The 27,611-nt window shown below is 60.3% G+C and overlaps 1 protein-coding gene across 1 annotated transcript; it reads left to right on the forward strand.

Annotated features, from left to right (window-relative positions):
* Positions 1 to 80: 80 nt before the first annotated feature.
* On the forward strand, positions 81 to 27,356 carry LOC311204421 (scavenger receptor cysteine-rich type 1 protein M160-like). The gene is made up of 25 exons (XM_084280848.1): positions 81 to 184; positions 2,767 to 3,117; positions 4,033 to 4,371; positions 5,057 to 5,386; positions 6,496 to 6,825; positions 7,237 to 7,356; positions 7,486 to 7,522; positions 9,054 to 9,199; positions 12,690 to 13,022; positions 13,131 to 13,460; positions 14,873 to 15,202; positions 15,521 to 15,844; positions 16,349 to 16,678; positions 17,927 to 18,256; positions 19,397 to 19,726; positions 19,817 to 19,929; positions 20,123 to 20,720; positions 21,766 to 22,095; positions 22,685 to 23,011; positions 23,195 to 23,524; positions 23,995 to 24,324; positions 24,780 to 25,106; positions 25,762 to 26,091; positions 26,667 to 26,783; positions 26,899 to 27,356. The coding sequence occupies exons 1-25, from the start codon at positions 91 to 93 to the stop codon at positions 27,039 to 27,041; spliced, it is 6,999 nt and encodes a 2,332-aa protein (XP_084136974.1). The 5' UTR covers positions 81 to 90; the 3' UTR covers positions 27,042 to 27,356.
* Positions 27,357 to 27,611: the final 255 nt, after the last annotated feature.

Here is a 27,611-nt window from a genome sequence, read left to right on the forward strand (position 1 = left end):
GGAGGGGACAAATCTCACCACCCACAGCACGCAGCTCCGCTTGCATTTCGCAGCGGGACGGTCACCTGCCCGAAGGCATCTCTGACAGCCATGGGGGTTTGGGGATGTGCCCTCCTGTCCCCACGTGTCACCCTGGCTGGCTTTGCCAGGGCAGGGCTCCTCATCTACCTGGCGTGCCTCTGCGGTGAGTGGCTCTTGCGGGGGGGGGGGAAGGAGCATCCCAGGAGAAAGAGGGGGTCAGACATCTGCAGGGAATGGGGTTGGGGGGTGGATTGGGGTCCAGGTGGATGGGGCAAAGTCTCTTTTGACCCACCAGCCTTTAAAAGGCAGAGAAAGCAGTGGATGGGGACGGGGATCTTGCTGGTGAGGGAGTTACCCTGCCTTCAGCACTGCATGGAATGGTTGGGAAACGCCTGGAGCCTTTTGCCTCGGTGACAGTGGAGACCACAAATGGCTTGTTTGTGTTGGCTGCCTCTTCAGGGCCAGGAGGTTCATTTCCAGAGGGCACAAAGTCCTCCTCCCCCACTGCAAACAAGAGCATTTGTTCTGCTCCCTGCCCTGCAGACACCCCAAGTTTCCCCGGCCATGATCAATGGGGCTGGAAGTGGGATGCCAAGGTCTTCCTCTTCTTCTTCCCTGCCTCCCCCAGCCTTGTTTTGCATCTCCAGAAGATGCTGTAGCCTCTCTTCAGACCTTCCCTTGGCATCCCAAGGCAGCTTGGCCTCTAGAGCGCTTACAGCCGCGGTGGTTAAACACCTCATTTACCTCCTCCCTGTGGATTCAGCCCATGTAGAGTCCTCCTCTCCAGTGCAGCGTTACCCCCCATGGGGCCTTAGGCCAATTTGTCACGTGTGTTTCCCATCACATCGTGCTAATTGCTAATTAAAGCATGCACAGGCTCCCCTTCCCATTGGGAAGGGTTGAAATCTTCGCCCAAAATAGCGTTCCCAGCCCAGCCAGCGGTGTTTTCCCTTCCATGGAGCCTGAATGCTGAGTGGAGAGCTATCCAAAGCCCTTTGGAAGAGAATTCTCTTCCCAAAGGCAGCTTGTGTGCTCAGGTGAATGCCCTGCGGAAGCGATGGGGTGGGGATGGAGGGTGAAACGGAGCCCTGAGCAGCAGCGCCCTTGCCAGGGGTCTTGACCCCAGGAGAGGAGAGCTCCCCGTGGCACCCACAGCCCCAACAAGGGATGGCTTCGTGGTTCAGCCCACCCAAGGGGCTGCGGGGAGTTGGGAAGTACTCCTGGAAACATTGTCTGAGCTACCTCCACCTTCCTGAGAAGCTGAACCCCCTCGGAGGGACATGCAGGAGCCCCTTGTGCATCACATACCTTCGTGGGGAGCAGGACTCTTCACACCTCACTTTTTGGGGGTGTTTTGGGCCTTTGTGGGGAGCAGGACTCCTCACACTTCCCTTTTTGGGGGTGTTTTGGGCTTTCGTGAGGAGCAGGACTCCTCACACCTCTCTTTTTGGGGGTGTTTTGGGCCTTTGTGGGGAGCAGGACTCCTCACACCTCCCTTTTTGGGGGTGTTTGGGGGTGTTTTGGGCGTTCGTGGGGAGCAGGACTCCTCACAACTCCCTTTTTGGGGGTGATTTGGGCCTTTGTGGGGAGCAGGACTCCTCACACCTCACTTTTTGGGGGTGTTTGGAGGTGTTTGGGGCCTTTTTGGGGACCAGGACTCCTCACAACTCCCTTTTTGGGGGTGATTTGGGCCTTTGTTGGGAGCAGGACTCCTCACACTTCCCTTTTTGGGGGTGTTTTGGGCTTTTGTGGGGAGCAGGACTCCTCACACCTCACTTTTTGGGGTGATTTGGGCCTTTGTGGGGAGCAGGACTCCTCACACCTCCCTTTTTGGGGGTGTTTTGGGCCTTTGTGGGGAGCAGGACTCCTCACACCTCCCTTTTTGGGGGTGTTTGGGGGTGTTTTGGGCGTTCGTGGGGAGCAGGACTCCTCACACCTCCCTTTTTGGGGGTGATTTGGGCCTTTGTGGGGAGCAGGACTCCTCACACCTCACTTTTTGGGGGTGTTTGGAGGTGTTTGGGGCCTTTTTGGGGACCAGGACTCCTCACAACTCCCTTTTTGGGGGTGTTTGGGGGTGTTTTGGGCCTTCGTGGGGAGCAGGACTCCTCACACCTCCCTTTTTGGGGGTGATTTGGGCCTTTGTTGGGAGCAGGACTCCTCACACTTCCCTTTTTGGGGGTGTTTTGGGCTTTTGTGGGGAGCAGGACTCCTCACACCTCACTTTTTGGGGTGATTTGGGCCTTTGTGGGGAGCAGGACTCCTCACACCTCCCTTTTTGGGGGTGTTTTGGGCCTTTGTGGGGAGCAGGACTCCTCACACCTCCCTTTTTGGAGGTGTTTGGGGCCTTTTTGGGGACCAGGACTCCTCACACCTCCCTTTTTGGGGGTGTTTTGGGGGGGTGGGCAGGGCTAGAGACCTGCCACATTTTGCAGGTGCCACCTTAATTGTCCCACCCGACACTGGTACACAGGCACGTTGAGCCTCCCAACTGGTACTTCCCCCTGCCAAGAAGATGTGGTGCCCCATGAATGTTAGGAAGACCCCTCCCCATCTTCCCTCCCCCTGTCCCAGCATCCTCAGGATGTCCCACCACAACTCGCAAGGTCACTAGGACCACATCACCCCCCCAGCCCAGCGACTGCGCGGTGGTGGTGACAGCCAACAGCCGCGGTGAAGGGCACAATGGCCCTGTAGATATGAGGGGTGAGGGAGTTTTCATGCCCCCTCCTCTTGTGCCCTCTCCAGACTCATCCAGCCCCCCCACGCCGGCCACCCGCGCCGGTCCCGCGGAGCTCCGGCTGGCCAACGGCCCCAACCGCTGCTCGGGGCGGGTGGAGGTGATGCACGACCAGCAGTGGGGAACGGTCTGCGACGACGACTGGGACTTCCCCGACGCCAGGGTGGTGTGCAGGCAGCTGGGCTGCGGCTCGGCGGTCTCAGCCTACGGCGCGGCCCACTTCGGCCAAGGATCGGGCCCGATTTGGCTGGACAACGTTCAGTGCAGCGGGTCCGAAGCGGCGCTGTCCGAATGCCTGGCCAGGCCCTGGGGCGTCAACAACTGTGGCCATGGAGAAGATGCCAGCGTCGTGTGTGCAGGTAACTTCGTGCTCCTGGGCCAGGAGAAGCCCAGTGGGGGATGCTGTGCTCTGGGGGGTTCATACTGGTCACCAGGGGTCACCAGAGTGAGTTCCCAGGGGTCACCAGGGCGGGGTCCCATGGGGCACCAGAATGGGTTCCCATGAGGCCAACAGGATGGGTTCCCAGGGGTCACCAGGATCGGTTCCCAGGGGTCACCAGGATGGGCTCCCATGGGGTCACCAGGGTGGGTTCCCATGGGGCTACCAGGGTGGCTTCCCAGGATTCACCAAGATGGGCTTCCATGGGGTCATGAGGATGGGTTCCCAGGGGTCACCAGGATGGGTTCCCATGGGGTCACCAGGATGGGCTCCCATGGGGTACCCAGGGTGGGTTCCCAGGGATCACCAGGATGGGTTCCCATGGGGCACCAGGATGGGTTCCAGGGGTCACCAGGGTGGGTTCCCATGGGGCCACCACGGTGGGTTCCCAGGGGTCACCAGGATCGGTTCCCAGGGGTTACGAGGATGGGTTCCCATGAGGCCACCAGGGTGGGTTCCCATGGGGCTACCAGGGTGGCTTCCCAGGATTCACCAAGATGGGCTTCCATGGGGTCACGAGGATGGGTTCCCAGGGGTCACCAGTGTGGGTTCCCATGGGGACACCAGGATGGGTTCCCATGGGGTCACCAGGGTGGGTTCCCAGGGGTCACCAGTGTGGGTTCCCATGGGGACACCAGGATGGGTTCCCATGGGTCACCAGGATGGGCTCCCAGGGGTCACCAGGATGGGTTCCCATGGGGTCACCAGGATGGGTTCCCATGGGGACACCAGGATGGGTTCTCATGGGGTCACCAGGATGGGTTCCAGGGGTCACCTTGGCTGGAAGGGTGTCCTCATGGGACGTCTTTCATGACACTCCTCCCGTGTCTTCCAGCACAGGCAGGCACAGCCAGCACGGCTCAAGCTCGCCTGCGCCTGGAGAACGGCCCCAGCCGCTGCGCGGGACGCGTGGCCGTGCTCCACCACCATCAGTGGGGGACGGTGTGTGACAGCGGCCGGGGCCTGGCGGAGGCGGCGGTGGTCTGCCGGCAGCTGGGCTGCGGCACGGCGGTCTCAGCCCCGGGCTCGGCTCATTTTGGACAAGGCTCGGGTCGCATCTGGCTGGACCAGGTGAACTGCACGGGGACAGAAGCCGCCCTCTCCGAATGCCAGGCCAGGCCCTGGGGCTCCAACAGCTGCGACCACCGCAGAGACGCCAGCGTGGTGTGCTCAGGTAACCCACGGCGCTGGGGAGGGGTCCTGGGTGGGCTGGGGTGCAGGGCCAGCTCAATCCACTCACAGGTAGTCAGGAACACATCCCAGGACCCTCCTGTACTCACTGTTGACCCCAAGACCCTCCCATGGCTGACCCTGGGACCCTCCTGACCTCACTGTTGACCCAAGACCCTCCCATTGCTGACCCCAGGACCCTCCCATTGCTGACCCTGGGACCCTCCTGACCTCACTGTTAACCCCAGGACCCTCCCATTGCTGACCCTGGGACCCTCCTGCAGTCACTGTTGACCCAAGACCCTGCCATTGCTGACCTTGGGACCCACCTTAACTCATTGTTGACCCCAAGACCCTCCCATTGCTGACCGTGGGACCCTCCTGACCTCACTGTTAACCCAGACCCCTCCCATTGCTGACCCTGGGACCCTCCTGCAGTCACTGTCGACCCCTTTTCCAGGCTCCAAGCCCCAAGCTCTGGAGCTGCAGCCCCTCTTTACACACCCAATGAGAAGAAAGACCCCAAGCCACCCTGACTGATGGTGCAGCAGGTCTCCAGGGCAGATGGAGCTTGCCTGAGTTGGAAGGATGCTCTGATCTTCCCGGGGCTCAGCACATTGAAGCCCCTCCGGAGCCGTGGATTGGGGTCGGGAACGAAGGTGTCCCCCTTGCTTCCCATCCCTGTCCAGATGGTGACACCTCGGGGCAGCGCCTGCTGCGCTTGGCCAACGGCTCCAACAGCTGCCTGGGGAGAGTCGAGGTCTTTCACGACCACAAGTGGGGGACCGTGTGTGACGACACCTGGGACATCCACGACGCTGCCGTGGTGTGCAGGCAGCTGGGCTGCGGGACAGCGCTGTCGGCACCGGGCTCGGCTCATTTCGGGCCAGGCTCAGACCCCATCTGGCTGGACGGTGTTCACTGCTCGGGAACTGAATCTGCCCTCACTGGCTGTGAGCTGAGTGACTGGGGAGAGCACAACTGTGGCCACAGTGAGGATGCTGGGGTGGTGTGCTCAGGTAACGCCAGGCTGTAGGAACCGGGCTGGGGGGGGGTGAGTCGGGGTGATGCTTGGTGTCCATCCGAGGGGGGTTTGATGGGGGCTGGAAGCTCCTGTTCTACCCCAGTGCTGTCCCAGGCTCCCTCCTCCTCTCTTCACTCTTCCCCATGCCCAGTGTAAGAGCAGAAGTCAGGTTTCCACCAGCTACTTGGCTTGGAGTGGAGCTAAAGTCCCACCCTGCCTCAGTGACCCAAACTCATGCTGATCTCCTGGAGGCTGGGTCCCTCTGACCCCTTGGGGACGTGTCCCTCTGGCTCACTGGGGATGTGTCCCTCTGGCTCATCAGGGACATGTCCCTCTGGTTCCTTGGGGACGTGTCCCTCTGGCTCATTGGGATGTGTCCCTCTGGCTCATTGGGGATGTGTCCCTCTGGCTCATCAGGGACATGTCCCTCTGGCTCCTTGGGGATGTGTCCCTCTGGCTCATTGGGATGAGTCCCTCTGGCTCCTTGGGGACGTGTCCCTCTGGCTCATTAGGATGTGTCCCTCTGGCTCATCATGGACATGTCCCTCTGGATCCTTGGGGACGTGTCCCTCTGGCTCATTGGGGATGTGTCCCTCTGGCTCATCATGGACATGTCCCTCTGGATCCTTGGGGACGTGTCCCTCTGGCTCATTGGGGATGTGTCCCTCTGGCTCATCATGGACATGTCCCTCTGGATCCTTGGGGACATGTCCCTCTGGCTCATTGGGATGTGTCCCTCTGGCTCCTTGGGGACGTGTCCTTCTGGCTCCTTGGGGAAGTGTACCTCTGGCTCCTTGGGGACATGTCCCTCTGGCTCACTGGGCTTAGCTTTCCTTGGCACAGGGGGAGGTGAGTGTGGGTGTCCCATGAGCCCCGTGCCACAGGCACCAGCCCCGAGGTGACACTACAACGGCATCACCTACCATGGTCTGGAGTGAACCAACCCATAGCTGGTTGTAAGGGGCTGGGAGCTTGTGTTGGAGCCAGGGACAGCCCGTGGCGTGCACACCCGTCCCCGTGGGCACCGTGCACACCCCTGTGAGGGTCTCTGTCCCCGCGGGGTTGGAGGGGACACCGTTCCATCTCATGCTTTCCCTGTTGCAGGCACCAACCCCCTGCAGGTGCGGGTGACGGGCGGCCCCGGTCCCTGCGCGGGGCAGGTGGAGGTGCTCTACAACGCCAGCTGGCACGGGGTGTGCAGCAGCGGCTGGAGCTTGCTGGAAGCCGGGGTGGTCTGCAGGCAGCTGGGATGTGGAGCGGCCCAGGCAGCGCCCGTCGCAGCCCAGCGCGGCCGGGGGGACGCCGGGGCCTTGCTGGAGGGGCTGAGCTGCCGGGGGACCGAGTCGCTGCTCCTGGAGTGCCAGCAGAGAGAGATGGGGCCGGGGCAGTGCCGGCACGGCGCGGCAGCCGGCGCGGTGTGCATGGAGCCCAAGGGTGAGTGAGTGCTGAGATCCCCCAGCACCTGCTCCATCTGCTCTGATCTCCATCCCGGTCTTGGCTTCCTCCTAAACCTTTCTGCTGGGAGCTGCTGGGTGGGCAGCGAAGAGGCACCCGGAGGGTGGGACAAGCTGTGTGAAGGCATCTCAGTGGGCATGGCGCTCTGAGCGTCTGTGGTGGGCGTGCTGTGTCTGCCTTAGCCCAGTGAGGGGCTGTCTCTGCACCCACCCTCCCAAAGCAGAGGGTGAGCTGTCACTCCTGCAGATGGGGGTCAACCCCAGCCCCCCCCAGGAGGGCAGTGAGACCCAAAAAATACAGCAGAAATGGGGGTGGGAGGGTGGGTGAGAGGGACAGTGGGTCAAGTCAGGCTCTCCAACTGACCTCCCCTGAGCTTCCCTCTTCCTGCAGACCTGGTGCAGTCCTGCTCAGTGCTGGGAGGCCTGCTTGGCACGGGGGCCATGCTCTGTGGGACTCTGCTGGTCCTCTACCTGTGGATGAGGTGTGGAAGACAGCCCAGACGGTCCCCAGGTAGGAACACGGCCACGGCACGTGATGGGGAGCTGGTTACGCTCTTGACTGGCTCAGATGTACCCCAATGTGGGGCTGGGGGTGTCACCTTCTGTGTGTCACCCCCCCCTTTGCTCCTTCATCCTGCAGATGTGCCACTTATAAAGAACACAGAGGATACCGGGGCGTCACCCGAGGCTTAGGCAGCCGCGCGTCTGGCGCTGGAGGCCAAGCTCCCTCACCCAGAAGACCCTGTTCTGTGGAGCCAGGAGAGCACAGCAGCCCCTGTGATGGTCAGCAGAGAGGACACCCCTGCCCTGTGTGCCCCACAGACCTCAGCCAGCGAAAATTAGGCTGGAAAAAAAGCTGAAACCTCCTAGAAAAGCTGAGCGGTGGGGAAGGTGGCTGCCTTCCTTTGTGCCGAGGCTCAGGGAGCCTGAAGGATCATTATTATACTATCAAAACCACTCTAAGCCAGCAATGATCATTCAGAAGAGGTTGAGGGTTACACAGTGGTCAGTGGTGAGGGTTCTGCCACTAATCTCACTGGTTAACAGCGCTGTTGTACCTGCGTGGTGCTTCGTTTCAGGGAAGTGGTGAGGGAAGTGGGGCAGAAGGAGTGGGTCCCACGAGCGAAGCACTAGAGCACTGAAGTTTACTTACAACCTGATCACTGACACACACACAGCAGCTTCCTGTGCTTAAAAAAAAAACAAGGAAAAAGAGAAAAAAGAATCACCTGTTCTTTCTGTCATCAACAACTTTCGCCTGGAAATGAGTTAGCGGTGAACTCTGGCTGATTTCCATCTGCAGCTCAGGGCAGGAAAGGTAATTGTAGGTCTGGGAGAACCTCGAAAACCATTTTAACTGGCAGGTTGCAGGGGATCAGCCCTTTCAGACCTTTTAATTCTACACGAGAGTCCTACAAAACCCCCCAAAAAAGACTTATTTTAAGAGAGATAAACCACCCCGAGGTTTGGTAGTGCTAAAGAGTACAGGTAATCCTGGATTGATAATCATAGAATCATAGAATGTATGGGTTGGGAGGGACCCCAAGGGTCCCAGAGCTCCAACCCCCTGCCACAGGCAGGGACACCAACCTCCAGCCCTGGAGCTACACAAGGTTGCCCAGGGCCCCAGCCAACCTGGCCTTGGACACCCCCAGGGATGGGGCACCCACCCCCTCTCTGGGCAGCCCCTTCCAGCCCCTTATCATGGTCTTAAGGACTCCATCTCCAGGCCTTTGAAACCCCTCTAGGGATGGTGACCCCCAACACTTCTCTGGGCCTGTTCCAGCCCCTCACCACAGGCAGGGCCACCAACCTCCAGCCCTGGAGCTACACAAGGTTGCCCAGGGCCCCATCCAACCTGGCCTTGGGATGGGGCACCCACCCCCTCTCTGGGCAGCCCCTTCCAGCCCCTCACCACTCTCTCTGTAGTAATAATAACAACATTAATAATGATATTAATATTCAACTAGGTGAGACGGGACCCGGGTGTCGAGAGGGGGTTGTTTGCTCTGTGTTTTCCTGGAACAGCTGGTTGTTTCGCAAGCTGCTGACAGGACTGGCCGCTGCAGGGAGCAGTGGGTCACGTCCTGGCAGAGCTTCACAGGAGGCAAAACCCTCTGGGGGGAAGTAGGGTGGAGGAAGAGGAGGGGTCACTGCAGAGATCCCAGTTGGCCAGTGACACCGGGCTCAGCTCTCCTCTCCCACAAGGATAGTCCACTCCAACCTCCAGCCTGTGTCCATGGGGATGCCGGGTGGTCTCCATCCCTTGTCCAACCACTCCAGGGGTAGAAACCAACCCAGCCATGGTGGGGCCAAGACCATGGGGACCCTTCTCCTGATGGTGTGCCTTTGGGGTGAGTCGCATTTGCTGAGGGCAGGGGGACCAGATGAGCTCCTCCAGCCTGCACAGCTCCAAGCTGTGGGGTGCAGGAGAGGGTCCTGGCTTTCCTTTGGTGAGGGAGGGATGGTTTGTGGTGCCTTTGGTGGCGGGGGAAAGGTTTCTACATGAAGTCAGGAGCTTGGCTATCCCCTCTGCGCTCCGCGGGCCGTGCGTTGCAGGTCTGCTTCCGCACTTTGCCCCGTAATCAAAGGCTTGTGGTCCTTAATTAAAGCCTTGAGACCCCTCATTAACGGCTTGTGAGCATTATGAGTGTGGAGGGAAGCGTGCCAAACCCTGAAGCCAACTCACAACTGGCCTCAGCCTCTGGCCTGCTTTCTCACCTTGGCTTATACCCAACCGTGCTTGGCGAACTCGTGGCATCGTGGAGGGGTCTTGACTGACCCCAAGACCACTGTGCTCTACAAGGGGTGGCTCCCCCCAGGTCCTGCAAGGTCCCTTAACCCCAGCTGTGCTTTGCTCTCGGGCATTGCTGCAAGGATGGGGAACAAGCTCTGCTGCCAGAGCGATGTCGTGCAGATGGTCGATGGTGGCTTCACTTTGGAAGGGGGTTGAGAAGCTCAAGCTTCTCCAGCTCAGAGCTGATCTGGGCAAACTCCTTAGCACTGGCTCTCATTTTAACAAGGGGCACGAGCAGAATCACTCATCTCTCTTCTGGTTGGGTTTGGGGTGAGGAAAATTAGGAACACACCTTCTCCATGGGCAGGGATTTTCCTTTCATTGCCAGGCTGATGAGCTGCTGAAGGCACTTTGTACCACTGCCACTCAGAACCAAAAGCTTTTCTTTAACTTCCTTGGCTTTCCTCCCTCTTTGGAGGTCCATCTGGTCATGGACAGTACAACCTCCTCCCTTTTTCTTGTTTTTCTTTAAAAAAAAACCCTCATCCTGGAAATGCCAGTGGGGTATTTGCATCTTGGTTGGTATCAGTATCTTCTGGCTGGCTGGAAACATCTGGATCAGGACTTCTCCACGAGTCAATGCCCACACAACCGGGCCAGAAACATGCCAAAGAATACAACGATTCTGCTGGGTCTCAGCACATAAACAGTCCCAACACTCGGTGTGAGGAGAAATAAAAGGAAAAGAAGGAAAATAAGTGGGGAAAGGATGAAGTGAAGAGGCAGCCAGTGCCAGGACTGGACTCTTGGGGACAGGAGAGCTTGTAAATGGGGGGGCTGAGTACCCACCACGCAGCTGGTACAGCCTCCTCGCGGGATTGAACTCGGAGTGGTGACTTTGCAAAGGAGATTGACTGCAAAGATGCTTTTTTCCCCCCTTTTCCCCCCATTCCCTCCCTTTTTCCCCCTTCTTCCCCCCCCTTCTCCCCCCTTCATAACGCCTTCTTTTTTCCCCTTTCCCCCCTTTTTTCCCCTTTTTCCCTTCTCCCCCCTCCCCCCCTTTTTCCCCAATTTTTCCCCTTCCCCCCTTTTTTCTCCTTTCCCCCCATTTTCCCCCTTTTTCCCCCTTCTTTTTTCCCCTTTCCCCTTTTTTCCCTTTTGCCCCTTTTTCCCCCTCCCTTTTCCCCCTTCTTTTTCCCCCTTTTTTCTCCCTTTTCCCCCCTTTCCCCACTTTTCTCCCCCTTCCCCCCTTTTTTTCCCCTTCCCCCCTTTTCCCCCCTCTTCATTTTCCCCCCTTTTCCCCCTTCTCCCTCCCCCCTTTATTCCCCCTTTTGCCCCTTCTTTTTTTTCCCTCTTCCCCCTTTTTTCCCATTCTTTTTTCCCCCTTTGCCCTTCTTTTTTTCCCTCTTCCCTACTTTTTTCCCTTCCCCCTTATTTTTCCCCCTTTTCCCCCCATTCTTTTTTCCCCTTCTTTTTTTCCCTCTTCCCCCTTTTTTTCCCCTTTTCCCCCTTTCCCCCTTTCTCTTTCTCCCTCTTTTTCCCCCTTCTTCCCCCTTTTTCCCCCCATTTTTTCCCCCCAAGACACTTCACTGCCAAGAGACTTTCCTTGCTCCCCGCCGCGCATCTGGAGTGAAAGAGCTGAGCTAGGCATCCCCCCTCCCCTCACACCGTGGGCCACAGCTGCCCAGATGCTGCTCCATTTCCAACGACTCAGGGGTTTTATTTTTAACCCCGTGTCATCCTCTTTCTTCCCCCCCACCCTGTGACTTCCCAACTTCTCCATCTGGCCCTTGCTTGCCGGTAACTGGACCCACCCACCCAGATCCGTGCCCGAGCGCTTCAGAAATCATTATCCATGGTCCAAAAGCTTATTTGCCCAGTGCAATCACACCCCTTTTGAACCTCTTCTTGTTTTCCCTGCTCCTGGCTGAGCTCTCCACATGATTACTGTTCAGTGGCAGCTTCCCTTTGGCTCATGCTCTTCCAAAAGCGTGCCTATGTGGCCAGCAGCACCCCCCACGCTCAGCCAAGACCCCCCTTTTTCAAGCCCCCTCCCACTTCTCAAGCTTGCCACGTGGTTGGACCCCAAAAGGCATCGCCTGCCCTTGATGGTGAAGCTTCACCTTTGCTGCTGGCTACACACATAAGCTCAAACACCCGTGTTTTCATAGAATCATAGAATGCCATGGGTTGGAAGGGACCCCAAGGGTCCCAGAGCTCCAACCCCCTGCCACAGGCAGGGACACCAACCTCCAACCCTGGAGCTACACAAGGTTGCCCAGGGCCCCATCCAACCTGGCCTTGAACACCCCCAGGGATGGGGTACCCACCCCCTCTCTGGGCAGCCCCTTCCAGCCCCTCACCACTCTCTCTGCAAGGAGCTTCCCCCCAATCTCTCCTCTCCCCCTTCCCTCCTCCAGCTTCACTCCATCCCCCTTGTCCTGCCAGTCTCTGCCCTTTAACAAGCTGATTCCCCTCCTGTTCCTCTGCTCCCTTCAGGGGTTGGGGGGCTGCAACGAGGTCCCCCCAAAACCTTCTCTTCTCCAGGCTGACCCAGCCCAGCTCCCTCAGCCTCTCTCCACAGGGGAGCTGCTCCAGCCCTCTGAGCATCTCTGTGGCTCCTCTGACCCCTCTCCACCAGCCCCACATCTTCCTTGTGTTGGGACTCTGGCCACAGGACTCCAGCTGGGAGCAGAGCAGAGAGGGACAATCCCCTCCCTGTCCCTGCTGCCACCCCTCTGCTGATGGAGCCCAGGATCCCATCGCCCTTCCTGCTGGCTCGTGTGGAGTTCCTCATCCACCAGAATCCCCAAGTCCTTCTCAGCAGGGCTACCAAAGGGCTTTTAGGGCTCTGGCTCCACACTGACCTTAATCCAGGCGTTTAGATGTGGAGATGGGTCTCTCTTGCCTAGAAAATGATGCCCAGGACCATCTGAGATGCCCAGGGCGGGTGTGGCACGGTCAGCATCTCCTCCACGACACCTTTTTGTGGGGGGGGGGGAAGCAAGCATCTCAAGCCTGCAACCAGCTGAGCCCCACTCATCCCAGCCCTGGGATTTTCAGTTCCCCTCCTTTCCCCCTCGCCCCCCTTCCTCCCGTCTTCGCAGGCGCAGCGGCTGAGAACCCGGGGGGTGTCGTTCGCTTGGTGGGCAGCTCCGACCGCTGCGCCGGGCGGGTGGAGGTGTTCTACAACGGGACGTGGGGTACAGTGTGTGACGACGGCTGGGGGTCCCCCGAGGGCCGAGTGGTGTGCCGGCAGCTGGGCTGCGGGACGGTGCTCTCGGTGGCACCGGGAACTCGGTACGGAGAAGGGACGGGCCGGATCTGGTTGGATGAGGTCAACTGCACCGGGGAGGAGAGGGACCTGTCTGAATGCCGAGCCAGGCCGTGGGGGGAACACAACTGTCACCACGTGGAGGACGCCAGCGTCGAGTGCACAGGTAGCCTGGGGTGGCGGTGACCCGGCCGGTACCACCTCCACCCCTGCATCCCTCCCTGCATCCCCGGCAGTGATGGGCAGACGCTGTTTCCCCTTGGGGTCCCCGCAGACTCCGGCATCACGGCGTTGGGCACCCTGCAGCTCCTCGGCGGCCCCAACCGCTGCGCCGGGAGGGTGGAGGTGCTGCACGACCACCAGTGGGGGACGGTGTGCGACGACGGCTGGGACCTGGCGGACGCGGCGGTGGTCTGCCGGCAGCTGGGCTGCGGGCGGGCGCTGTCGGCCACCAGTGGGGCTCGTTTTGGCAGGGGACACGACCCCATCTGGTTGGATGAGGTGAACTGCACCGGCACTGAGGACAACCTCTTCCACTGCCCGGCCAGCGCCTGGGGGCAAAACAACTGCTTCCACGGGGAGGATGCTGGAGTGATCTGCTCAGGTAACCTCCGGCTGCAAAAGGGGCCAACGCCGGGATTCCAGGGTTTCCTAAGGGATCCTGGGATGGCTCCAAGAGTCCTCACCCGTGACATCACCTTCACAGCCCTGGGGGAGCCCCTGCAAAGCCTTCACCCCACCTCTTGCTGTCATTAATCCACTGCTGAGCTGTGGGAGCAGCGAAGGGCCGTTGGGCAGCAGTCCCATCACTTACCCTGGACCTACCCCGAGGTCTTGTTTGCCTTGGGGACAATTAAGCCATGCCATGAAAAGCTTTCTGGGGGTGTAACCCACCATCCCCAGCTCCTGGCTCGCTCGTCGCCCACCCTGCAGAGCTCAGATGGGGTTTCTGGTGCATGGGAAGCTCAGCTCTGGTGTTTGGGCTGCATGAGGCATGAAACATGCTGCATGAAGCCTGAAACTGCCTTCTCAAGAAGCTGCCTTGGCAGCTGTACCCGGGTGAAGGCAACCCCCAGGGTCCATAAAGGCCAGGGGCTGAAAGGATGGGGAGCAGCCCTGGGGAGAGGGACTTCTTGGGGGTACTGGGGGATGAAAAGCTGGGCATGTCCCAGCAATGCACCCAAAAGCCAAACCATGGCCTGGACTGCACCCCCAGCAGCGTGACCAGCAAGTCAAGGGGGGTTGGGGGCAGAATATGCCCCTCTGCTCTGCTTTGGGGAGACCCCCTTGCAGTGCTGCATCCAGCTTGGGGGTCCCTGGTACAAGACAGTCATGGAGCTGTTGGAGCAGGTCCAGAGGAGGCCACAGAGATGATCCGAGGGCTGGAGCACCTCTCCTGCCAAGACAGGCTGGTATAGTCGGGCTGGTTCAGCCTGGAGAAGGCTCCATGGAGACCTCAGAGACCCTTCCAGCCCCTGAAGGGACCTACAGGAAAGCTGGGAAGGGCTGTTTGGAAGGACATGGAGCGATGGGACAAGGGGTGATGGGTTAAACTAGAGCAGGGCAGGGTTAGATGAGACATTAGGAGGAAGTTCTTCCTTCTGAGGGGGGTGGGACACTGGCCCAGGTTGCCCAGAGGGGTGGTGGAAGCCCCATCCCTGGAGACGTTCAAGGTCTCGATCTGACCTGATCTGACTCAAGTTGACTTGATCTAGTGGAAGATGTCCCTGCTCACTGCAGGACCAGGGGGGGTTGGACTAGATGGGTTGGACCTGCCAAGGTCCCTTCCAACCCAAACTCTTCCAGGATCCTCTGGTGAAGGATGCCTGGCTCAACCAGGCACCTTTCTGCAATGAGATGCCTTTGCTGTAGGGCCCCTTTGCAAAGCCACCCTCCCCTTCCCCAACCTCAAGATGAACGAATCTCTCCGAGGACGCTGCGTTTGGGTGCTCAGGAGGGTGCTGAGGCTGGAGCAGCAGCTCTCCTGGAGCACTCACCCTTCCCTGTCGTTGGCAGCCTCGGGGGTGTCCGTGGCCGTGGAGCTTCGCCTGACCAACGGCTCGACCCCCTGCGAGGGCAGAGTGGAAGTGACCCACGACGGCACCTGGGCTGCCCTGTGCGACGAGGGCTGGGGTCTGGCCGAGGCTCGAGTGGTGTGCAGGCAGCTGGGCTGTGGGAGAGCCCTGTCAGCACCCAGCGGGTCCCATTTTGGGCCAGGACCTGGGCAAATGTGGTCTGAGAGCGTGACCTGCGTGGGCACGGAGACGTCCTTCTCTGCCTGTAACGTCAACCCCCGGGGCAACGGCACCTGTCACCGCGGGCAAGGAGCTGGCGTGGTGTGTGCAGGTAACGCCTGGGAGTGGCTCTGGTGGTGGGTCTTGTCCCAAGGTGCCCTCTTCGTGGGTGCATCCGCTGTCCCAAGGAGTCTGGGGGCAGGGGGGCTGGAGAAATTTGGGCATCAACTGGAGGGGTCAGTGGGTGGGATGTGGCCACCTTGGAGCTCGCAGGCAACTGGGGATCAACCAGCTCCTTTCCATGGTGATCGGAGGAGCCTTCATCCCTTGGGGCACTCCTCAGCAAGCTAAGAAGGTGCCAGGGATGTCTTCCTCACCCGCAGACCCCGTCTTGCTGACCCTTCCCCATATCCCCCCCCCTCTCCTTTAGGGACCTCAGAGGGTGACCAGGTCCGGCTGGTGAACTACGGCAGCCGCTGCGCTGGCCGGGTCGAGGTCTTCCACAACAAGCAGTGGGGGACAGTGTGTGATGACAACTGGGACCTGCTGGATGCTGAGGTGGTCTGTCGGCAGCTGGACTGTGGCCGGGCGCTGTCAGCCCCCGGCGGGGCTCAGTTTGGGCGGGGGGACGGGATCATCTGGATGGATGAGACCAACTGCACGGGGATGGAGCCGGCGCTGTCTGCCTGCCGGGCACGGCCCTGGGGCATCAACAATTGCTACCATGGAGAAGATGCTGGTGTAGTTTGCTCAGGTGACCAGAGATCCTTCAGCATCGCTCCACGCAGGGCAGTGGGAGGGAGGGAGTGTGTGGCATGATGGCAAGTCGAGCCCCCCCAGGGAAGACAGAGGGTCAGCAGTGGCAGGTGGGGTTTCTCTGGAGACCCTCTGCAGATGATGGTCCCATCTGGGGGCTGCTCTTCCCACCTCAGGGTGTCTATCTAAGGTGGTGGGATCCCACCCCTCTGGGAAACCACCAGCTCAATCAATGGGACCAACTCCCGCCCTTTGGGTGGTCCTTCCAAGGATTGGGGCTGTGGACCAGGGGGATGCAGGGCCAGCACAGGGAGATGCTCTGCTGCTGGATGCTCCAAGGGGGATGAAGTTGCAGGTGGTGATGGAGGGGATGGTTCTTCCTGTTCTCTGTGTTCTTAGAAAGGTTGAAGAGGGGCTGGGAGATGAACTGTGATCTGAAAAGCATGGGGGGGGACCCCAGCTGTTGTCTGAGGGTGTTGATAAATCTCTTGGGTGTTTGCAGACTCCCTCTTCCCTGAGCCAGCTCATCTCCGGCTGGCGAACGGCTCCCACGCCTGCGCTGGCAGGGTCGAGGTGCTTCACCAGGAGGAGTGGGGGACCATCTGCTCCCACAACTGGGATAAGCAGGATGCCGAGGTGGTGTGCCGGCAGCTGGGCTGCGGGACGGCGCTGCCGGCATCGGAGGGAGCAGACTTTGGCGCTGGACCCCTGCGTGTCTGGCTGGACAACGTGGGCTGCCAGGGGACAGAGCCCACCCTGACAAAGTGCCAGGCAAGCCCATGGGGAGAGAGCAGCTGCAGCCATGGGAAGCGTGCCAGCGTGGTGTGTTCAGGTGAGTGTCACTCCGGCACCAGCAGTGTGACCCACCGCTAACTTCCCCCACACTGGTTGGGAGCGAAGGACCAGCTTCACCCCACCTCCTGCTGGGTCCCAGTACCCCCTGAGCCCCTTCAGGAGTGTCTCCATGGGGAGGAGAGGAGAGGAGAGGAGAGGAGAGGAGAGGAGAGGAGAGGAGAGGAGAGGAGAGGAGAGGAGAGGAGAGGAGAGGAGAGGAGAGGAGAGGAGAGGAGAGGAGAGGAGAGGAGAGGAGAGGAGAGGAGAGGAGAGGAGAGGAGAGGAGAGGAGAGGAGAGGAGAGGAGAGGAGAGGAGAGGAGAGGAGAGGAGAGGAGAGGAGAGGAGAGGAGAGGAGAGGAGAGGAGAGGAGAGGAGAGGAGATGAAATGAGGTGAGGTGAGGTGAGGTGGGGTGAGATGGGATGGGATGGGATGGGATGGGATGGGATGGGATGGGATGGGATGGGGTGAGATGGGATGAGATGGGATGGGATGGGATGGGATGGGGATGGGATGAGATGGATCAGATGGGATGGGATGGGATGGGATGGGATGGGATGGGATGGGATGGGATGGGATGGGATGGGACGGGACGGGATGAGATGGATCAGATGGGATGAGATGGATCAGATGGGATGAGATGAGATGAGATGAGATGAGATGAGATGAGATGAGATGGGATGGGATGGGATGGGATGGGATGGGATGGGATGGGATGGGATGGATCAGATGGGATGGATCAGATGGGATGGGATGGGATGGGATGGGATGGGATGGGATGGGATGGGATGGGATGGGATGGGATGGGATGAGATGGATCAGATGGGATGGGATGGGATGGGATGGGATGGGATGAGATGAGATGAGGTGAGGTGAGGTGAGGTGAGGTGAGGTGAGGTGAGGTGAGGTGAGGTGAGGTGAGATGGGGTGGGATGGGATGGGATGGGATGGGATGGGATGGGATGGGATGGGATGGGATGGGATGAGGTGAGGTGGGATGGGATGGGATGGGATGGGATGGGATGGGATGGGATGGGATGGGATGGGATGGGATGGGATGAAATGAGATGAGAAGAGGTGAGGTGAGGTGAGGTGAGATGAGGTGAGATGAGGTGAGGTGAGGTGAGATGCTGAGGCTTCAGAGGTGATGTGACCGTTTGCAGGCTCAGCTCTGCGCCAAAACACAGGGTCCTTCCTCTTCCCGCAGAGGGGCCGGATGCTCTGAGCATCTACCTGCCCGTTTGCAGGCTCAGCTGTTTCCAGCTTCACCCCGATCCAGCTGGTGGATGGTCCAGGGCGCTGTGCCGGGCGGGTGGAGGTGTTTCACAAGGAGAAGTGGGGGACGGTCTGCGACGACAGCTGGGACTTCGCCGATGCCAAAGTGGTGTGCAGGCAGCTGGGCTGCGGGGCGGTGGTCTCGGCTCCGCGGAGGGCTTACTTTGGGCAGGGGCAGGGCCCCATCTGGCTGGACGACGTGCACTGCCAAGGGACGGAGGCGGCCCTCTCCGAATGCAGAGCGAAGGCCTGGGGTGTCCACGGGTGTGAGCACGGAGAGGATGCTGGCGTGGTGTGCTCAGGTAAAATACCCCCTCCTGGGACGACACCCGGAGTCCTGCCCCGGGGTTGGGGTTTGTGAAGGGTGAGGGTCAAGGAGGATGGAGCCAGGATCTTCTCAGCCACAGGACAAAGGGGCAGAGGAAGCTCCATGGGAATGTCAGGAGGAGCTTAGTCGCTGTGAGGGTGGCAGAGCACTGGGACAGGCTGCCCAGAGAGGTTGGGGAGTCTCCTTGTCTGGAGACACTCAGTGAGGGTGGCAGAGCACTGGGACAGGCTGCCCAGAGAGGTTGGGGAGTCTCCTTCTCTGGAGACACTCAGTGAGGGTGGCAGAGCCCTGGGACAGGCTGCCCAGAGAGGTTGGGGAATCTCCATCTCTGGAGACATTCAAAACCAGCCTGGACATGCTCTTGTGTGACCTAGTCTAGGTGATCCTTCTCTGGCAGGGAGGCAGGACTAGGTGGCCATTCAAGGTCCCTTCCAACCCCTCAGGTTCTGTGTGATTCTGCCATCCCACGAGCCCCACAAGGTTGCTTAAAGGTCATCTGGTCCAACCACCCTGCCATGAGCAGGGACACCAGTAACTAGAGCAGGTCGCTCAGAGCCCCATCCACCCTGACCTTGAGTGTCTCCAGGGATGGAGCCCCCACCACCTCCCTAGGCAACCTGGGCCAGTGTCCCACCACCCTCAGAGTGAAGAACTTCCTCCTAATGTCTCATCTAACCCTGCCCTGCTCTAGTTTAACCCATCACCCCTTGTCCCATCGCTCCATGTCCTTCCAAACAGCCCTTCCCAGCTTTCCTGTAGGTCCCTTCAGGGGCTGGAAGGGGCTCAGAGGTCTCCATGGAGCCTTCTCCAGGCTAAACCAGCATGACTATAGCAGCCTGTCTTGGTAGCAGAGTTGCTCCAGCCCTTGTATCATCCTTGTGGCCTCCTGTGGACCCACTCCAAGAGGTCCACATCCTTTTTGTGCTGCGGGCTGCAGAGTTGTGCAGATCCATGCTTAATCAAGCCTGGGGCACCACTTGGGCCAGACCACATGGCACCTCCAAGGGCTGCCACCTCTGTTACCCCACCCTTGACCTACAGGAAAGCTGGGAAGGGCTGTTTGGAAGGACATGGGGCTCGACGTGTCTCCTTCACGTGCTCTCCTGGGTTGCAGAATCGGGCATCTCTGACCTCGGGAGCCTCCGCCTGGTGAACGGCTCCGACCCGTGCTCGGGGAGACTCCAAGTGTTTCACAACCAGCGCTGGGGAGGCATCTGCAGCGACGGCTGGGACCTGGCCGAAGCCCAGGTGGTGTGTCAGCAGCTGGGCTGTGGGGCCGCCAAGTCCACCCAGTATCAGGAGGCGGGAGACGGGCTCATCTGGGTGGACGCCGTGGAGTGCAGCGGGACGGAGGGGGCCCTCTTTGAATGCAAGGCCAAGTTCTGGGGTGTCAAGAACTGCAAGGCAAAGGGGCACGCAGGCGTCACCTGCTCTGCGGCCACAGGTCAGTGGGGACGAGCTGGGAATCGGTCCTCCCTCAGGGGAGGCCATGGGGTCTGACTGAATCCACCCATCCAGCTCCTCAACCGTCCAGCCTGGGACCACGAGGTGTTTTTCCCATCTCGAGGTCTATCAGGCCCTGGCTTCCCCCAAAATGCCTTGGCAATCCAAAGCCTGGAATTCCCAGGAATCCTGAGCCTGTTAGATGTAGGCTTTCCATCACCCAAAGAGCCACCCGAGAGAAGAGATCAACCCCCCCCCACACACACCTCTCTACTCCCTCCTTGCACGTGGTTGTAGAGAGCGGTGAGGTCTCCCCTCATCCTCCTCTTCTCAAGACTAAACCCCCTCCAGCTCCCTCAGCTGCTCCTCACAGGATTTGTGCTCCAAACCCTTCACCAGCTTCACTGGACACGCTCCAGCATCTCCATGTCCCTCTTGCAGTGGCGTAGTAGTAGTAGTAGTAGTAGTAGTAGTAGTAGTAGTAGTAGTAGTCGTCCCTCTTGTAGCTGTAGTAGAACTTGGCCAGGTCCAGAGTCTACTGGGCATGGTCCCAGCAGGCTTGTCCCAAAGAGTCATAATGCACCCCACGGTGCAAGGGGAGGTCCCACCACTGGGCAGGGAGGTGTTTCTGGCCAGGGTTTATGGTCTCCCAACCTTCCTCTTAGAGCTGGAGGCGGGCAGCTTGGAAGCCCTGCGGCTGGTGAACGGCCCCCATCGCTGCGCCGGGAGGGTGGAGGTCTTCCACAGCCACCAGTGGGGGACGGTGTGCGACGACGGCTGGGACCTGAACGACGCGGCGGTGGTCTGCCGGCAGCTGGGCTGTGGGACAGCCATGTCAGCCCCAGGTTTATCTGGGTTTGGGCAAGGGTCTGGCCCCATCTGGCTGGATGGGGTCAACTGCCGTGGGACAGAAGCCACCCTCACCGAATGCCCGGGCAAGCCTTGGGGACACCACGCCTGTAACCACGTGGAAGACGCCAGCGTCGTGTGCTCAGGTAACCCCTCACTGTGTGCTTGCTCTCTAGGGGTGGATGAAGCCCCATCCTTCTGGGGGCCAGGAGCAAGGTGGGAACGAGCTGCCCAACAAGTAGCCCAAATTGGTAGAAACTCTCTCAAAAATAAAGTGGTCAGAGACCTGGGAAAACCCAGTACAGGGGGGAAAAACCAGTCTGGCACCACTGGAGGTGTCTAATGGGGTGTTTTCATGGGGTGAGGCACCCACATCCTTTTGGAGCAGCAGATGAAGGGGCTGTTGGGGTGGCAGCAGCAGATGCGACTGTGCCCTGGAGCGGGCAGGGATGTGCAGTTAAAGGCAGAAATGCACCACCCCTGCGTTGGCTGCTGTCTGGTCTTGGCCTTAGAAGGTCAGTCAAGCTCCAAGGACAACGTGTCAGGGCAGAAGATCCTTTGGCATCTTCTGTAGGGCAAGCAGTAGGTGCAGCCAGGTGGAGCAGCTTCCAAGCCAAGGGGGAGGAACACGTGGAGAAACCCTGGGAAGGACCCTTGTGCATCCCTTCTCTCCACCATGGTGACTCTCAGGGGGAGACACGTGTGTTTTCTCCTGTCCCAACCTCTCAGCCAGGGTACAAGTGGTGGAAGGGACCTTCTGCAGCTCCTTCCACCCTGCAGGACCCCCCTGAGCTCACTTTGCTTGTGAGGGAAGGGGACATCCCCCCTCCAGCCTTACCCAGGGGTGTGACCTGACCTCTCCATCCAGGTGTCTGGATGCACAAGGTCACTTTGCTTGTGAGGACAAGGGACATCCCCCCTCCAGCCCTGCCCAGGGGTGTGTCCTGACCTCTCCATCAGGAGAGGATGCACAAGGTCACTTTGCTTGTGAGGACAAGGGACATCCCCCGTCCAGCCCTGCCCAGGGGTGTGACCTGACCTCTCCATCAGGAGAGGATGCACAAGGTCACTTTGCTTGTGAGGGAAGGGGACATCCCCCACTCCAGCTTTACCCAGGGGTGTGTCCTGACCTCTCCACCAGGAGAGGATGCACAAGCGTATCCCTGATAAGGGTTTTGGCTGTTTTTCCAGGCTCGGGCATTGCCAGCATCCCCAGGCTCCGCCTGGTGGGTGGTCTGAGCGAGTGCACCGGGAGGGTCGAGGTGTTTTACAACAACGAGTGGGGGACTGTCTGCGACGACAGCTGGGACCTGAGGGACGCGGCGGTGGTCTGCCGGCAGCTGGGCTGTGGGGTGGCCCTCTCGGCCCCCGGCTCGGCTCGCTTTGGCTGGGGGGCTGGTCCCATCTGGCTGGATGACGTGAGCTGCACGGGGACGGAAAGCGACTTCTCTGAGTGCCAAGCCAAGATGTGGGGCATCCACAACTGCCACCACGGGGAGGACGCCGGCGTGGTGTGTGCAGGTGAGGGGTGGGATGGGGCTGGCTGGAGGCAGAGCTCCTGGGGGGTGGGTGGGAGGGGTGGGGGAGGCATCTGGATACCTTTGGAGATGTTAAGGGCTGGTGTAGGGGCTTCTCACAGCTCTCACCTGTGTGTATCTCCTGGGCCTTCACCCCAAGGCCGTGAACAAGGTGCTGTGCTTGGGTTGAGGTGACCCACCCCCATTACCAGCACGTGCTGGGGGGGGGGTGAAGGGGTGGAGAAGAGGATTTGGGGTCTTGGACATGAGGTGGCACCGTGTGCTGGCAGCCTGGAGAAGCAGCTGTGTCCTGGGCTGCATCCCCAGCAGTGTGTGTGTGAGGGGTGAGGGGGTGCTGCCCCTCTCCCCACCATCTCTGGAGAGACCCCCCCTGCAGCGCTGCCCTCAGCTCAGGGGTCCCCAGGACATGGAGCTGCTGGAGGGAGTCCTGAGGAGGCCACGGAGATGATCCACAGGCTGGATGGAGCAGCTCTCCTGCTCAGAGGCCGTGGGTGGGTGGGTGGGGTGGTCCAAGGACACCGGGGTGCCCCCCAGCCCTATGCCCACCCATTTTTTTCCTCTCCTTACAAAAGCAGGCAACTCCAGTTCAGCCAACCTGAGGCTGGTGGACGGGCCACACCGCTGCGCCGGGAGGGTGGAGGTGCTGAACGCCGGGCAGTGGGGGACGGTGTGTGACGATGGCTGGGACCCCAACGACGCGGCGGTGGTCTGCAGGCAGCTGGGCTGCGGCAGGGCCGTGTCGGCTCCAGGCCGGGCTCGCTTTGGGCAGGGGACAGGGAGGATCTGGCTGGATGATGTGGCCTGTGCTGGGACTGAGGATGCCCTTGCCCAGTGCCGAGCTCGCCCCTGGGGACAGACTAACTGCAACCACGGAGAAGATGCTTCTGTGGTGTGTTCAGGTATCTCACAGGGTCTCACAGGGTGGGCAGAGGGTCTTCATCCTGCCTAGTGCTGCTTCATGTGGAAGCAGCATGGTCAAGGCTTCCCTGGGCTTCGGGGGTCCTTTCACCTTGAGCCACCAGCACCCTGTGTGTCCCCTCTCCACTCCCAACCCACTTTGCTCTTTTCTCTGGTGCTTCCAGACGCCAACCAGACCAACACCTCGACCGTCCGTCTGGTGGGGGGTCCGCACCGCTGTGCTGGGAGGGTGGAGGTCTTCCACCACCAGCAGTGGGGGACGGTGTGTGACGATGGCTGGGACCTGAAGGACGCAGCGGTGGTCTGCAGGCAGCTGGGCTGTGGGACGGCCGTGTCAGCCCCAGCTGGGGCTTCCTTTGGGAGGGGACAGGATCCCATCTGGATGGACAGAGTTGCCTGTACCGGGACGGAAAGAGCCCTTGAGGAGTGTCAGGCCAGGCCCTGGGGAATCAATGGCTGCACCCACGAAGAGGATGCTGCTGTGGTCTGCTCAGGTGATGCTCATTCCTGTGAGGACCTAAAGTACAGCTTAGACCCACCCCCTGTCCCTCCCCATAAAAGCCTTTTCCTCTCCAAACTGCCCCCAGGACCACCAGCTGCAGGGCATGGGGCTCATCCCCTTGGCAGATGGTGCTGGTCCCTGTCTCCACACCCCAAGTAGCCTGTGGAGCTGTCACCCCAAAACCAGCTGAGTGGGGAAAGGAGGGGAGGAACCCCCCCCACACACTGATGCCTGGCTTGGGGTGCAGGCTGCACCGAGCCTCTTCTGGGTCCCCAAAGTAGATTTGTTTCTCCCCTTCCCCATGGGGGCTGAGCTGGGAGGCCAAATTAGGAGCCTGGTGGTGCTTCCAAAGGTCTGAGGGCCATGCAGGCAGGATGTGTGTGTGTGTCCCCCCATCCCACCGTGGGGGATCTGCCCTAGGGTGGCACCTTGGCTGCTACCACCCTGCTTCTCTGCCCACAGACATGGCCAGCACGGAGGTGGCAGAGGTTCGCCTGGCTGAAGGACCCAACCGCTGCGCCGGGAGGGTGGAGGTGCTGAACGCCGGGCAGTGGGGGACGGTGTGTGACGATGGTTGGGACCTGAACGACGCGGCAGTGGTCTGCAGGCAGCTGGGCTGTGGCAGAGCTGTGTTGGCTCCAGGCCGGGCTCGCTTTGGGCAGGGGACAGGGGACATCTGGCTGGATGATGTGGCCTGTGCTGGGAGTGAAGACCACCTCACCCAGTGCCGAGCTCGCCCCTGGGGACAGACTAACTGCAACCACGTAGAAGATGCTTCTGTGGTGTGTTCAGGTACAGCCCAGTGCTGGGACACTGGTCAAGTTGGGAGGGGATGACAAGGAGGGTCCTGCATCTGCATGATGGAAGAGTCATCATCTCTTGATGTCCCAGACTTGTCCCCGAACAGCAGCACATTCCCCCTCTCCCCCACTCATCACCATCCCATCAAAACCTTCATCCCCCCCCATCGTGGCATTAAGCAAAACCCTGTCTCCAGGGGACCACCCAGCCCTGGGTCCCCAGCCTGTTCTCCATGTCCTGGGTCACATCCATGGAGACCCCAAGACTTTAGGGTACGAAGGCGCAACCTGTGCCCACCCCTACAGCCACTCCCCTCTGTAAGGGCTCACAGAGTGGTAGGGGTTGGAAGGGACCTCAAGAGATCATCGAGTCCAACCCCTGAAGGGTGTTTTTGGCCAGGTGGTGGGTTAGTTGTTCTCCTTTCCTGACTGGTTTCCTCCTGGCAGATGCCAATGCCACAGAAGTCCAAGTCCGCCTGGCCGATGGCCCGAACCGCTGCGCTGGGAGGGTGGAGGTGCTTCACCAGGAGCAATGGGGGACCGTCTGTGACGACCACTGGGACCTGAAGGATGCCAAAGTGGTTTGCCAGCAGCTGGGCTGCGGGACGGCTGTGTCAGCCCCGGGCCAGGCTCATTTTGGGCACGGATTGGATTCCATCTGGCTGGATGACGTGGAGTGCACTGGCACCGAGGCCAGCTTCTCCCACTGCGGCCTCGGGGGCTGGGGGATCCACAACTGCAACCACGAGGAGGACGCGGGAGTCGTGTGTTCAGGTGGTTGTCCCAGGGGGGGTAAAATGCTCAGATAACCCCCAAAATATCTGGGACTGGGAGCACTGGTGGGGTGTAACGGAATGGGCAGGAGATTGGGAGGGAGCTGGGGAGGGATGATGGTGCAGTGGGGAGCACTGGTGGGGTGTAAGGAACAGGCAGGAGCTTGGAAAGGAGCTGAGGAGGGATGATGGAGCTGGAGAGGGATGATGGTGCAGTGGGGAGCATTGGTGGGGTGTAAGGAATGGGAAGGGAGCTGGGGAGGGGTGATGGAGCTGGGGAGGGATGATGGTGCAGTGGGGAGCACTGTTCGGGCAGGAGTTTGGAAGGGAGCTGGAGAGAGGTGATGGAGCTGGGGAGGGGTGATGGTGCAGTGGGGAGCACTGTTGGGGCAGGAGGTTGGAAAGGACCTGGAGAGGGGTGATGGAGCTGGAGAGAGATGATGCAGCTGGAGAGGAGTGATGGAGCTGGGGAGGGATGATGGTGCAGCGGGAAGCACTGGTGGGGTGTAAGGAATGGGAAGGGAGCTGGAGAGGGGTGATGGAGCTGGGGAGGGATGATGGTGCAGCAGGAACAGGCGTCACATGGCACCCACCCCCACCCTCGCACGCGGGGGTTGCCTTGCCCACCCCTCACCCCCCTCTGCCCCCTGTTGCAGGCACCAACCCCCTGCAGGTGCGGGTGACGGGCGGCCCCGGTCCCTGCGCGGGGCAGGTGGAGGTGCTCTACAACGCCAGCTGGCACGGGGTGTGCAGCAGCGGCTGGAGCTTGCTGGAAGCCGGGGTGGTCTGCAGGCAGCTGGGATGTGGAGCGGCCCAGGCAGCGCCCGTCGCAGCCCAGCGCGGCCGGGGGGACGCCGGGGCCTTGCTGGAGGGGCTGAGCTGCCGGGGGACCGAGTCGCTGCTCCTGGAGTGCCAGCAGAGAGAGATGGGGCCGGGGCAGTGCCGGCACGGCGCGGCAGCCGACGTGGTGTGCGCGGAGCCCAGGGGTGAGCGCTGGGGTCCTTCTCTGGGTTGGGAGGTTGGGGAGGGGGGAAAAGGTCCCCATGGGAGATGAGTGGGAAGGCAGGACACATCCCAGCAAGCTGCTGGGGGGCCTTTCTTGGAGGAGACACACTTCATGTTGCATCACCATTGGGAGCAGCAGAGCCGCCTTCCCCACCCAAAACACACCTTGGACCTTCCAGGTACTCTCAGAGCACAACTTTCCCTCCCCACCCTGCAAACCCCACTCTAGGACCAGCCCTTGTTTCTCTGATGAGTTGTGGTGGGGCTGGGCCAACTCTGAGGGACACTGGTGGGTCAGAAAACCTGAGTGAACAAACACAGCAGAGCTGATGGAGGTTCCAAGAGCAGCAAGAATGTGGGAGGGCTCTCTGACCTCCCCATCCTGATGTCCAGCCAGGGAAATGGGTCTTAAATGTGAAGCTCAATTAAGGAAAACCCATCTGCCCCCAGATGAGCTGCTGGGGACGTGGAGGGGTGCAGGACAGGCTGTGTTTGGGGGTGGGTTTTGTCTCTTGGCTGGATCCCAAAGCCTCTCTCAACCCCCTACCAACCCCAGGTGCTTCCCCATCCTGCTCGGTGCTGATCGCGCTGCTGGTCCTGGTGATGCTGCTGAGCGGGGTCCTGCTGTGGCTCAACCTGAAGAGGAGATGCATGGCAGCAGGCCAGGCTAGAGGTGACAGTCCCACCCATGTCATCCCCTCCTAAATGCCCAGTATCCCTGCTCTGGTCACCCCAAACCCGAAGGGGATGTGGACATGGGTCAGCACAGCGTCTCCTCTATCCCACAGCCCACCAGCGGCTCGGGAACCAGAGCACTTCAGCAACATCCTTCCAGTCCATGGGAGCCATCTACCTGCCCACCAAGGCAGAAGCCCAGGAGGACACCAACGCTGAGACAACCCAGCTCATGAAGGAAGATGCTGCTCTATGACCTCGGGGCCACCAGGCTCCTGCTGCCCCTTCTCACCCCCACCCTGCTCTCCCAAAGACTCTGCAGAGCAGCCCCTGATGGGCAGGACCTTCAGGAGGCAGGTGGGACCGAAGCCAGGAGCCCTGAAAGAGCTGTCCAAGGCGGGGCCTGATCACCAGATCTCCTGATCTGGTGCCACCTTGGCACTGTCTGGGCAGCCCCTGGAGCTCCAAGAAGAGCCCAATGGACCTGGCAGCTGGCCCAAGGCTGAGCTAAAGGAGCAAGAGGAGGGGTGAAAAATGAATTAAAAAGGGATCCCCAACTCTCCAGGAATAATGGGTGTGAGTGCTGGTTCATGAGAATCCCTCCCTCTGCTCAGGCCCATGGGTTAAAGGGTGAGTGGGTGCAGGATATGGCCCAAGGGGAGCTGCCTCTGCTCTGGGGTGGGTCAGAAGGGGCATCACGTAGGTGCTTCATGGTCCAGATGACACCTCCAAGTGTCTCACCAGGCTTTAAAGGGTGAAGGAGCACCCAGAGCTGGAGCTGGAGCCCCACATCTCCCTGCCACCATGCAGACCCAGCAGATCCCAG

The sequence above is a fragment of the Gallinula chloropus genome (assembly GCF_964237585.1).
Source record: "Gallinula chloropus genome assembly, contig: HAP1_SCAFFOLD_220, whole genome shotgun sequence".
Lineage (NCBI taxonomy): Eukaryota > Metazoa > Chordata > Aves > Gruiformes > Rallidae > Gallinula > Gallinula chloropus.